Source organism: Salvelinus namaycush, chromosome 2 (genome assembly GCF_016432855.1).
Source record: "Salvelinus namaycush isolate Seneca chromosome 2, SaNama_1.0, whole genome shotgun sequence".
Taxonomy (NCBI): Eukaryota; Metazoa; Chordata; class Actinopteri; order Salmoniformes; family Salmonidae; genus Salvelinus; species Salvelinus namaycush.
Genome location: NC_052308.1, coordinates 59219270 through 59232940, shown reverse-complemented (window position 1 = coordinate 59232940; position 13671 = coordinate 59219270). Strand labels below are relative to the sequence as shown.

At 41.6% G+C, this 13671-nt stretch overlaps 1 protein-coding gene across 1 annotated transcript in view; it reads left to right on the top strand.

Annotated features, from left to right (window-relative positions):
- The window catches only part of kcnh1b (potassium voltage-gated channel, subfamily H (eag-related), member 1b), a 59709-nt gene extending 48171 nt beyond the window's left edge, over positions 1–11538 (top strand). The window contains exon 12 of the mRNA XM_038966374.1: positions 10651–11538. Within this exon, the coding sequence (XP_038822302.1) occupies positions 10651–11538 (888 nt within the window). The remainder of the gene's footprint in view (positions 1–10650) is intronic.
- The last annotated feature ends 2133 nt before the right edge of the window (positions 11539–13671 follow it).

Below are 13671 nucleotides of genomic sequence, written 5' to 3'. Positions count from 1 at the left end.
TGCTTAAAAGATAGACTCAGCAATATTTCATCATCAAATAGAGTGGGGCAACTTTTGGCTAGACATCAACAGCAGCATAAATGAAATGACTTCTGCCTTACAGGCATAAACAACAACAATCTGCCAAAACTGATGTCATTGCTGAGTCTACCTTCATCATGCCGAGTCAGTTGTACTTGGTGTCTCACACTTAATTTGTGACGCTGGCCTTGCTGTTTCACCATAGTTAATCTCGTTCCCAGACACATCCGGCCAATGCTCGCAATATCTGGGGACGAGGTTACACCATAATTGATTCTCTGTGGAATGTGTCTTTAAAGAACTTTCTTGGACCAAGAGGAAGTGAGATGGTGGCCAGTTCCCGGTCTTTGTATTGCATAGTACAATATTTCCTTCCAGGGACAAGTAATTGCACAAAGTGATATTTGACAAATGTTGAATAATTACTTAATAATGGATTCACCTTGTCCTCCATTTTTATCAAAATGTCCTTGTCTCTCTTTTGTTTGTCTGTAATTTAACCTGTTACTGACTTGTTCCTTACCTGTAAAACGATACGGCCTCTAAACAAAGTATAAACTACACTATACTCTCTCAGCCTTTGTCAAAATATTATAGAACCCAGGTCGCTTGTGTTAAAGACACGCTACGGATTGCTCCAATAGGGTTAGCTCACTTAGGGGGAATTGTAAGGTGGGCTCATTAGCGAGGATCATTACAATATGACAATCATCATGGTGCTTGAATAGTATATTAGAAATGCATAATTTGACAGATTATTACTAATGATGCAGATTCATTCATTCTTTTTTCATGTTGCATTTTTTAACAAATGGCCCGCTATGTCTTATTGATCTGAATATCAGTGCAATAAGCTTCTAGACTTCAACCATGGTAGCAATGAGAGCGTTTCTTCATTGACTCTTTACACCCACTCAAACACTCAAAACCTCAATACAGACAACAAATTGATAACTTGTAAACCAAGAACATCACTGAAAACCCACAGCATTTTCTATAAAAAAAAAATTCAAGTACTGAATTGTTTCAACTTCGCTGAAGAAAACACAGCATATTCACGAGGAGGACATAGCTGATTCATCAGAAGGTGCTGTTGCTTCATCAAGATGCAATCCTCTGTCCTTATCATCATCCAATTCAAACTTGAGTATAGAGGCAATAGAGGTCATGTTGACTAATACGATGGCTCACTTTTACCGCATATCCTATTATGGCTAGTCACGATCTGCACCCTTAGCCGTGGTGCATGCGGCTTCTTGCTGTCATCAAGGTTATTGCTTTGATTAGTCTAGACAAGCTTTCAGGTGCGTAAGCCTCTTTAGGCAGCCACTGATCCTGATTTGGCTAATGCTCGAACCTGCTGTTAGGTATGATACAGGGCAGTGATCATTAGGCACCAAATTGAAGAACTATCTGGACCTGTCCGATTAGAAACGCTCATTGTTGTTTTCTATCGTGTGCCCTAATGAACACGACCCTGGTTCCGCCATAGGGTCGTGAGGCCCATTTCTGTAGGTTATGCCCATGGCCCATCAACTGGTGTGTTACTGATTTCCAATTCTGGAGGCCCATCATGATAGCTTTTGATGTCTGTCGACAAGCGCCATTTTTCATAGACCTTTTGCATTAACGCGAGCTGATTAGGCATTTAGACAGTGATGTCGACAAGGTCAAATATTGATGAGTATAATAAGTCATATTGATTTCAGAAATAAATTGATTGCATAATTGACACAGTAGATAAGTTTCCATCCAACTGGCGACAGATTTTCATGTGAATATTCAAAAATATGCATAAAGAAAATATGCACATTTTCCCACCAGTGGCGTTTCCACCAAAGTGACTTGTTGCAGATAAATATCTGTGTGTGAGGACGTAGTGCACACAAAATGTACTCTTCACTTAAGTTTTCATGTAACGAATAAAAATATGTCTAATGTGTTTCCATCGCATTTAAGTCGTAGTGGGTGGACCACACACCATGTCATCGCGACTCCAAGTTTACTTTGATATGGTTATTATATCAATATTTGCGCATAAAAGCCTTTCCACAGCCATTTCTCGCATAATTAATTTTACTAACACAAAAAGATCCAACCATGTCAAACAAACAAATTATCTGTTGCAATTTATAAAATTGTACCGAAACTTCCTGTTTTCATCACAGCTCTCGTGTTTTATTATTTTATTTTTTTTACACGGTATGACTTTACTTGCATAAAAACCGTGGTTGGAAACGTGGTTTATGTTTAATGAATGAACCATACACTCTGGAGAGACTGGACCAGATTCACCAAGAATTTAAATAGCTTCCTATTTGTGTAGTTTATTTTTGTTGGGTGGTTTACTCAGATCGGTTGTGAAAAGGGAATAATTAAGAACATACCCATTGTGGATCTATCTTTACAAAATGAAATGAGCTCTTAGCAGAGCTACTGAGATATGCAATCTGGATTTATTTTGGAAACTTAATTTCATGCCAGTTTATAAACCAAATTAAATGACACATCAAAAGTCTCCAAGGCTGTCGATTACTAGTTTTAAAAAGTAAATGGCAATGCAACTATTGACATTGCAGCATAATCTGAGGTGAGAGAAGTGAAAATGCATAGTATATATAAATGCCACTTAGCAAACGCTTTTATCCAAAGCGACATACAGTACAGCGAGTGCGTACATTTTCTACATTTGACGAGAGAGCTGCTTTCAACTTCTTGTCTTAGATGGATGTCAAATATGTATGAATCTTTAATATCTTTAATATCAACCCCACTCCTCGCCCCTGTAACGTTTCGCAGTTCTATCAACTTACCTGGTAAAAAGGTTTACAATTCATAAATGCTTTATCTAGATAGCTGGGGCCCCATTCCAAGTATGGAAAGCATGCATTACTTTCACGTGAATCCTTCATTGATGTGAATGGGAGACTTGCAGGAAAATGTTTGTCAAACCCACAGATCTAAAGTTAGAAATGCTGCCCCTTAGTGATGTTAATTGTTTCCAAATCTCATTGCACAAACCAAGGCACTTGAGATTTGCATAAAGTAAAAAAAACAAGACATTTCAGAAGGGGAAGTAACCTAGGTGGTGAGTGGGGGGGACTCCTTCAGGTCAATGGTCCGATCCTCTTCTGCTTTACCATGAAACAGATTTTTCATTTTTTAAATTCTCTTTTGTACCCGAATTCAGAAGGTCAAGGTTAGAAACAGGAAGTGTGAAAGACCTCCAGTATTGCAGTTGAGTGCAGCAGCAAGGGGCATTGAGCAAAAAGTGATTCATAGATTAACACACGAGCTCTGGGAATATATTGTTACAACAGAGAGACATTAGTCACTAGTTCGATCAATGTCCATGTGCCAAGAATTTCAAATCGTAATCAGTCATTGAAGCAATTCATTTTCATGTGTATATCGCTTTTTACAAATGAAGTGGTCGGGAAAAAAAGCATGGGCCTCAAATCCACAAAGAGCAAAAGGCGACTGGAGTAAAGAAAAATAAAAACCTTGAGAAGAACTAGACCCTAGATAGGTAAACCCATACTTCTGGGTTTCAGATAGTTCAGGGTTCATAATACTGACCACCAATGCCAGACAGTTGTCCTTTAAAAGGCAAAGTCAAAGCAGAGACTGGCAATGTTGCCAAGACAGCATGGTGGAAGCCAGCCAAAAGGAATAAAGCACACTACAATCATATTCCCTCATTGTATAGTATTGGGCGATACTTTACTACTACAATACAGTACCTACTACCACATACCACCACTTCCATGTTGTGCTACGATGACTACTACTGCTACAAAGAACATAACTATTAACAAGATAAGTAACACCAACTTTTTGATCAAAAGACAAATCCTATCACAGGAGGTTGGTGACACCTTATTCGGGGAGGACGGGCTCGTGGTAATGGCTGGAGCAGTATCAGTGCAATAGTATTAAACACATGGTTTGATGCCATTCCATTCGCTCCGTTCAGCCAATATAATGAGCCGTCCTCTCCTCAGCAGCCTCCATTGAATCCTATGTGTACCACCTCTCCACCCTAAGCTGATTAAACACTCGGTGGGTATTGTCTGTCATCACCAGTCTCTCTTATCTCTTTCTCCTCTTTATTTCCCTTGCGTTGTCTCTCCGCCCCTCTCACGGCCTCTCCCTTCCCCTGATCGATCTGAAACCCAGCCCTGCTGCATGGGACCCGTTCTGCCGCACTGTGCAATAATGATCTCCTGTGTGAGAAATGACCCTGACTCGCTTGAGTAGGCACAATGCTGGTCTTCCACCTGCAATACCCCATACTGCATCGTCTGCAGTCGCTTCACCGGACAGATCTTTTTACATTACACATCTTGATTCACAAAAATAAATCCCTCTACTCTATAAGGATCTCATGTCTTTTTCACCAATCGAAGATATCTGTATTAAGAAACCCTATGGGAACGTTGCTGGACAAGTTTCAGCCCATATTACTGATCTTGTGAGAAATGTGGGATACAGGTCTGGGATACAGGTCTAAATCTAATCTAAGTCTAATACAATAATGTGATGGACTACAGTATTTGTGCTGTATTTCCTAATAACACAGTGATCTATATGATTTCATGACCAGCTGTTTCATATAACCTTAAACAACTAGCTACAATAATCCACTCTAAAGCATTATGTACTAACTACTTTCTTGTTCTTCATCTATGTTTTATTATACGACCACCAAGAACTTTTAAAATTCCCCTGACCCACATATTAATCCATTGTCACGATTCAATTTCACCAGATGAAATGACTAAATGAAAACCCCACGACTAGGGGTAATAAAGATATTGATTACATGGTTAATGCCAGAATGATTCTGGGAAAGCCTCTGCAGTCTGCATCACCACATTTAATCATGATCTGAGAAAGGTCTTAATACTAACACAAGACACAGATTGATGGACACGTTTGATTGTTAGCCATACTGCATCTCAAATAGTCTCATGGTCGTGAACAAATTAATATTAACTGAATGAATCTGCCACATTCCTAGAGACAGATAAAGATGGAGACAGTTATGGGCAATGCGGCGACTTCTTGTAGCCATGAGTAGATGGCATATTACAGGTGAGTAACTGTATTACTGTAATTTTCTGAAGATGCTGGAGGTGTAACACTTCAGCTGTAGTGCTGGCATAATTACCGTATAACCGCACGGTTATGGATGAAGATCGTCATGAAGATAAAAGCTACTTAAAATAAAAGTTAAGTAATCAAGATCAATGTAGTACTAAAATAACATGACTATACACAAAATAAAAATAAGAACATGAGATGTAAGCTAGCTATATACTGGGTCAGTTCCAATACATGTGTAGGGATACTGGAGAGGTAGATACAGTGCCTTCAGAAGATATTCATACCCTTTGACCTTTTCCAAATGTTGTGTTACAGCCTTAATTCAACATTTATCACATTGATTTCTCACCCATCTACACACAATAACCCATAATGACAAAGTGAAAACATGTTTAGCAAATTTATTGAAAAGGAAATACATAAATCTAATTTCCATAAGTATTCACACCCCTGGGTCAATATGTTAGAATCACCTTTGGCAGAGCTTTGCACACCTGGATTGTACAATATTTGCCAATTTATTATTTTCAAATATTGGCCTGTTGGAAACTATAACTCCCTAATGCCATCGCACAGTTCTGGCTAGATATAATTTATCTCTAGAGAAACTGTGCAATGTGCACATTGAGCTCACAGAAAAATAAAAAAATTAAATGGAATTAAAATAATTGAACCGACGTTGGTTAATCGCTCAGCACTACTTTTTAGCCATACTGAATCCTTCCTCAGGTCAAGCAATTCTCAGCTCTCTGGTCTGCCGAAAATACAAAAGATCTGATTGGCTGTTCAGGGGATTGTGCTTTATGAATACACAAATGTAATTTGCACTGTGGGATAGTCTGCCTTTTGGAGCAGCCTTTGGAGAAGAGTCTGAATGTGTATTAGTCATAGACAGCCGCTGTTTGAATGTACAGCTAAAGATGCATTTGCAGGCTTTGAGACGGAAAGATGTTGGGTTTTCATTGTGACCAGTGCAAGTTTGAAAAAATCATTGCTTAAAGCATTTAGATAGGCATTGGATCAATGTTAACCTCACCTACTTCACTCTCATAGCCGCAGGAAGCAGGGGCGCTGAGGGTGCTGCAGCACCCCTTAAAATCTTTATTATATATAATTTTTTTTGCAAAACTAGTGGACTGGGCCTTTAATAGTCTTGTATTAGCAGACCGATATAAGATTTGTCCTTTTGATTATGTTTCCTCTCCCCAACAATACTTATTTATGTGTTTGTATTGTTTTATGTGTCACCTGCCATGATTTCAATGTGGTTCAATATATTCATCCATTTTAAAAGGGGCCACACTTTGCATTTCCACTGCCTTGATATATAACTATGGCGAGGGGAAGCTGCTTTACTTTTTGCCGCTACTGCTTTGTGTTTGTGCTGAGTGCAGCTAAATAAAGACCAATGTGGTACATAAACACAATGCAGACTTATTTTTCCCGTGAGCTTCCAGCTGGCAATTCAAAATGTAATAATTAAATAAATGAGACAAACAAAACCCGCACTGATATTTTTAGGGCAGTGAGCGGTTGTGTCCTCGACGCTAACGTGCCAGTTCTACATATTTATAGTAATGATGTTGCACAATATTACCTACATTTTATCTAATTAAACATTAACACTTCCAAACTCTCTCTTTGAATTACACTCAAACCTGGTTAGTCAGTGCCAACTTCCCCTATGAGGCATTAACTATTCCCAAATGCCAACACTTTATTGTTCCAACACTTTTGCTTCATGAAAGAATTACTGTGCCTCTTTCTTAGGACATCACCACCATCTGACCCTCCATGTCGAATAACATAGAAAAATGGGGCTGTTTTTCGTGGTTCGGGGTAGGGCCTTTAGGTTCCAGTAAAAAGGGAAATCTTAAAGCTACAGCATACAATTACATTCTAGATCATTCTGTGCTTTTATGTATTTATTTATTCTTTATTTAATCAGGTAGGCTAGTTGAGAACAAGTTCTCATTTACAACTGCGACCTGGCCAAGATAAAGCAAAGCAGTGCGACACAAACAACAACACAGAGTTACACATGGAATAAACAAGCGTACAGTCAATAACACAATAGGAAAAAAAGAGTCTCTATACAGTGTGTGCAAATGGCGTGAGGTGGTAAGGCAATAAATACTCCATAGTAGCAAAGAATTACAATTTAGCTAAATTAACACTGGGGTGATAGATGTGCAGATTTTAATGTGCAAGTAGAAATACTGGTGTGCAAAAGAGCAGAAAAGTAAATAAAAACAATATGGGGATGAGGTAGGTAGATTGGATGGGCTATTTACATATGGGCTATGTACAGCTGCAGCGATCGGTTAGCTGCTCATATAGCTGATGTTTAAAGTTAGTGAGGGAAATATAAGTCTCCAGCTTCAGCGATTTTTGCAATTCGTTCCAGTCATTGGCAGCAGAGAACTGGAAGGAAAGGCGGCCAAAGGAGGTGTTGGCTTTGGGGATGACCAGTGAGATATACCTGCGTGAGCGCGTGCCACGGATGGGTGTTGTTATCGTGACCAGTGAGCTGAGATAAGGTGGAGCTTTACCTAGCAAAGACTTATAGATGACCTGGAGCCAGTGGGTCTGGCGACGAATATGTAGCGAGGGCCAGCCGATTAGAGCATATAGGTAGCAGTGGTGGGTGGTATATGGGGCTTTGGTGACAAAACGGATGGCACTGTGATAGACTGCATCCAGTTTGCTGAGTAGAGTGTTGGAGGCTATTTTGTAAATGACATCGTCAAAGATCGTTAGGATAGTCAGTTTTACTAGGGTATGTTTGGCGGCGTGAGTGAAGGAGGCTTTGTTGCGGAATATAAAGCTGATTCTAGATTTTATTTTGGATTGGAGATGTTTAATATGAGTCTGGAAGGGGAGTTTACAGTCTAGCCAGACACCTAGGTATTTGTAGTTGTCCACATATTCTAAATCAGAACCGTCCAGAGTAGTGATGCTAGTTGGGCGGGCGGGTGGGTGCGGGCAGCGAACGGTTGAAAAGCATGCATTTAGTTTTACTACCGTTTAAGAGCAGTTGGAGGCCACGGAAGGGAGTTGTATGGCATTGAAGCTCGTTTGAAGGTTTGTTAACACAGTATCCAAAGAAGGGCCAGATGTATACAGAATGGTGTCGTCTGCCTAGAGGTGGATCAGGGAATCACCCGCAGCAAGAGCGACATCGTTGATATATACGGAGAAAAGAGTCGGCCCGAGAATTGAACCTTGTGGTACCCCCATAGACTGCCAGAGGTCCGGAGAACAGACACTCCGATTTGACACACTGAACTCTGTCTGAGAAGTAGTTGGTGAACCAGGCGAGGCAGTCATTTGAGAAACCAAGGCTGTTGAGAGTGCCGATAAGAATGCGGTGATTGACAGAGTCGAAAGCCTTGGCCAGGTCAATGAAGACGGCTGCACAGTACAATCTTTTATCGATGGCGGTTATGATATCGTTTAGTACCTTGAGCGTGGCTGAGGTGGACCCGTGACCAGCTCGGAAATTGGATTGCAGCGGAGAAGGTACGGTGGGATTCGAAATGGTCAGTGATCTGTTTGTTAACTTAGCTTTCGAAGACTTTAGAAAGGCAGGGCAGGATGGATATAGGTCTATAACAGTTTGGGTCTAGAGTGTCACCCCCTTTGAAGAGGGGGATAACCGCGGCAGCTTTCCAATCTTTAGGGATCTCGGACAATACGAGAGGTTGAACAGACTGATAATAGGGGTTGCAACAATGGCGGCGGATAATTGTAGAAAGTGAGGGTCCAGATTGTCTAGCCCAACTGATTTGTACGGGTACAGGTTTTGCAGCTCTTTCAGAACATCTGCTATCTGGATTTGGGTGAAGGAGAAGCTGGGGAGGCTTGGGCAAGTAGCTGCCGGGGTGTGGAGCTGTTGGCCGGGGTTGAGGTAGCCAGAAGGAAAGCATGGCCAGCCGTAGAGAAATGCTTATTGAAATTCTCGATTATCATGGATTTATCAGTGGTGACAGTGTTACCTAGCCTCAGTGCAGTGGGCAGCTGTGAGGAGGTGCTCTTGTTCTCCATGGACTTTACAGTGTCTCAAAACATTTTGGAGTTAGAGCTACAGGATGCAAATTTCTGTTTGAAAAAGCTAGCCTTTGCTTTTCTGATTGACTGCGTGTATTGGTTCCTGACTTCCCTGAACAGTTGCATATCGCGGGGACTATTCGATGCTATTGCAGTCCGCCACAGGATGTTTTTGTGCTGGTCGAGGGCAGTCAGGTCTGGAGGGAACCAAGGGCTATATCTGTTAATAGTTCCATTTTTTTTGAAAGGGGCATGCTTATTTAAGATGGTGAGGAAATTACTTTTAAAGTACGACCAGGCATCCTCGACTGACGGGATGAGGTCAATATCCTTCCAGGATACCCGGGCCAGGTCGATTAGAAAGGCCTGCTCGCAGAAGTGTTTTAGGGAGTGTTTGACAGTGATGAGGGGTGGTCGTTTGACCACGGATCCATAGCAGATGCAGTGATCGCTGAGATCCTGATTGAAAACAGCAGAGGTGTATTTGGAGGGCAAGTTGGTCAGGATGATATCTATGAGGGTGACCATGTTTACGGATTTTGGGTTGTACCTGCTGGGTTCCTTGATCATTTGTGTGAGATTGAGGGCATCTAGCTTAGATTGTAGGACTGCCGGGGTGTTAAGCATATCCCAGTTTAGGTCACCAAACAGAACGAACTCTGAAGATGAATGTGAATTGATTGCCCCTCATCTATCTTTCAACTTTGTGGCAACAGTTTGGGGAAGGCCCCTTCCTGTTTAAGCATGACAATGCCCCTGTGCATAAAGCGAGGTCCATACAGAAATGGTTTGTCGAGATCGATGTGGAAGAACTTGACTGGCCTTCACAGACCCCATCAAACTTTGGAACGCCGACTGCGAGCCAGTCCTAATCGCTCAACATCAGTGCCCGACCTCACTAATGCTCGTGTGGCTGAATTGAAGCAAGTCCCCGCAGCAATGTTCCAACAACTAGTGGAAACCCTTTCCGAAAGAGTGGAGGCTGTTAGTGCAGCAAAGGGGGGACCAACTCCATATTAATGTCCATGATTTTGGAATGAGATGTTCGACGAGCATGGTCATGTAGTGTATGTTTGGAGGCTGAGGGACATTATGCTATTTTCCTTCAGTTTAGAAACGTTTAAGTCAGGGCTGCCCAACCCTCTTCCTGGAGATCTACTGTCCTGTAGGTTTTCAGTCCAACCCTAATTTAGCATATCTGATTCAGCTTGTTAAGGTCTTGTTGAGCAGCTAATTAATAGAATCAGGTGTGTTAAATTAGGGTTGGACTGAAAACCCACAGGATGGTGGATCTCCAGGAAGAGGGTTGGGCAGCCCTGGTTTAAGTCATAAGTGTCCAAAGAAATACTTAAAGTTAAAATACTTAAAGGGTATTGCATTGAGTAGATGTAATGCAGCAAATATTATTTTGGACCCAAAGAATTTAAGATGGGCTTGATCCCAACCTGATGTTCTGATTTCTTGTTACAGATAGTGTTCCGGAAGATCAGTGATGTGAAACGTGAGGAAGAGGAGATGCTCAAGAGGAATAATGAGGCCCCTCTGAACCTTCCTCCGGACCACCCCGTCCGTCGCCTCTTCCAGCGCTTCCGGCAGCAGAGGGAGGCGCGACTGGCAGCAGAGCGAGCTAGTCAGGGGGAGCCACCAGACGTGGAAAAGGGCACCATCCACCTGGAGCAAACCAAGATCCACGAGGTCCTCGCCTCCACCAGCATCATCATGGTGACCGAGAGCCCTGCCACTCCCACAGCCCAGTCCACACTGTCATCTTTGTCCTCCAGGCCCTCTAGCCGAGTCATGCTTCATGCCCCGGCCATCCAAAATGGCAACCTCGTAGGCTGCAAGTCCGCAGAGCCTGCGCCAAAGACCAAAAAAGGCTGGGGTCGTTTCAAGGAATCCGTTGTGAAAGCAGAGTCATGGAGCAGCGTTTCTAAGGCCGAGTCCATGGAGACCTTGCCGGACAGGACTAAGTCACATAACGAGATGTCTCTCAAGAAGACAGACTCTTGTGACAGCGGTATTACCAAGAGCGACCTGCGCTTAGATAACGTGGGTGATGCCCGCACTCCACAGGACCGGAGCCCTGTGCAGTCAGAAGGGAAGCTGGTTGTCTGTCCTATACCCGTACAGACCATGCACGCCTCTTTCCTGGACCTGAAGCAGGAGCTTAGGGGAGACATTGGGTCTCTTAATGGCCGCATGGCGGTGGTGGAGGCACAGCTGGCCGAGATGCTTCAACTGCTAAAATCGAAAAAGGCCTCTAGTTCGAAAAAGGCCTCTCGCTCATCCAGTTTCTTTGAGATGTCACGACCGGCATCCCCCGATTCCGATAAGGACGACAGCTTCTCACAATCTTGACACTGCATATTTTGGCAGTCTATGCAGTGTTTCTCAACACCAGTCCCTTATTACTCCCAACAGTACACATTTTTTGTTGTAGCCCCGGACAAGCACACCTGATTCAACTTGTTAATTATCAAGCCCTCAATGAGTTGAATCAGATGAGTTTGTCCGGTGCTACACCAAAAATGTGTGCTGTTGGCGGTACTCAAACTGGAGTTGTGAAGCATTGGTCTATGGGACATGAAGTGAATACATCCTAGAGTTCATCCAGGAGCTGGCTGAGGTGTTGCAAAAATCTGAGAGAGGTTTTGTGAAGACTTGGGCAATAAGATGTTCCCAAATTAGTACAGATGAGTAATGAGGGATTTTCTTACCCTTTTATTATTATTATTAGATATAAGGGTAATCTGGATAAAAAGATGCACATCTGGATTATCTCTGCACCTTGAGGCACATACTGTGTGATATTCCATGGATCTCCTTTTGTAGGGGTTCAAACTGTAAACAGCATAAATAACGTATTTGTTGTCAAATTTATTTTCAATTGGACTTGTTTTAGTTTTAACTTGGACACACATTTCTCATGGTAAAATGACTAAAACCTTAAGGAGGTTTTCATAAAATCTGTGCACTCAATTGAAATGAGCAATAATATTTTATTGCATTTATATAGTTTTTCACCAGGTCTCACAGCACTTCACTTTGCAGGGGGTGATGTGGCCATGATAACATGAACACTGTAGAGCAACAGCGAAGATGCACATATCGAAAATGACATTGTCCATGAATGGATTTGCTTTCATTATAGTTTGTCAAAGGTTAATGCATTACTGGGATAAAGTACAATCTTGTAAATAATGATAGATTGTTATGTTGGATATCCATCACTGCCCAATGGCAGCAGGTACAGTACAGCATGTACAGTACATGAGCACAGTTGCATAATATGAAAGTGTACCATGTGTGGTATAATTTCAGTGGGAAAGCTGGATATTTAGAATTTTTGTGTGTGTTAAATGTCCTCGCATGATAACATGTTTGGTCATTATAATACGGTATGTTGCAAAATTTAAGTTACACCAAAAATACATGTTTGAGCCATTTCTAAAGTAGGCGTTTTCACCCCATCCAACCGTTATGTTATTTGGTTTTGTTCAGTCAACAACCAAACAAATGTTGCTATGCTAGCTCAAAGCACGCATTGGCAACAACTGTAAACTTGTTTAGTCACACAAATTTACACAAAAATACCTTGAAAGCAGTGTGGTTTGTTATTTACGCCATTGCTCTCTCCTTGTATTAAAATGAGGGGAAAATCATGATTGTGAACTTTCAATGTATGGTGGAAACCATGGCACCTTTTCAACCAACGTCCATCCTAAATTGGCATGGGAAGAAGTCAATCTCGACTATGAAACCTTTGTGCATTTCTGGCCCTCGCTGTTGATATAATATGCAAAGTATTGCCATTTATATTGTGTCTGTAGCATTTGCAACAGACAGGTCCAGAATTATTGGAACCCTTGATAAAGATGAGGAAAAATAAATAATACATAATGAGATATATTGTATGCCAAACAAAATTTGGGAAAATTATATATTTTATACTAATAAAATTGCTCAGAGAAAGAGATTTTGTTTGACAAATAATAATTGTTTTCTCTAAAAAAAGATAGGGGTCAAAATGATTGGCACCCCTGTTTTTAATACTCTGGCACCCTCCCCCTTGCGAGGATAATAGCACTGAGCCTTTTTTGAAATGTTTTATGAGATTGGAGAACACATTTGGGAGGAATCTTAGACCATTCCTCCATACGGAATTTTTCCAGATGCTTGATATCCTTTGTCTAACAAGGGACCCAGGACCAGTGGAAGCAAAATATCTCATAACATCAAAAGATCCACCACCATAAAGTAGGTATGAGGTTATTTTCTGCATATGCATTCTTCTTTTGATGCCAAACCCACCACTCCTGTGCATGGCCAAAGAGCTCTACTTATGTCATCTGACCATGCTGAGGTTCCAATCTAAGTGCCAATGCAAACTCCCAAGCGTTTCCCTTGTGGGTTGCCCTCAAGTTTTTCTGGCAACCCTTCCAAAAAGCCTATTGGCATGGCGTCTAATTATAGATTTAAAGTCTTACTTGG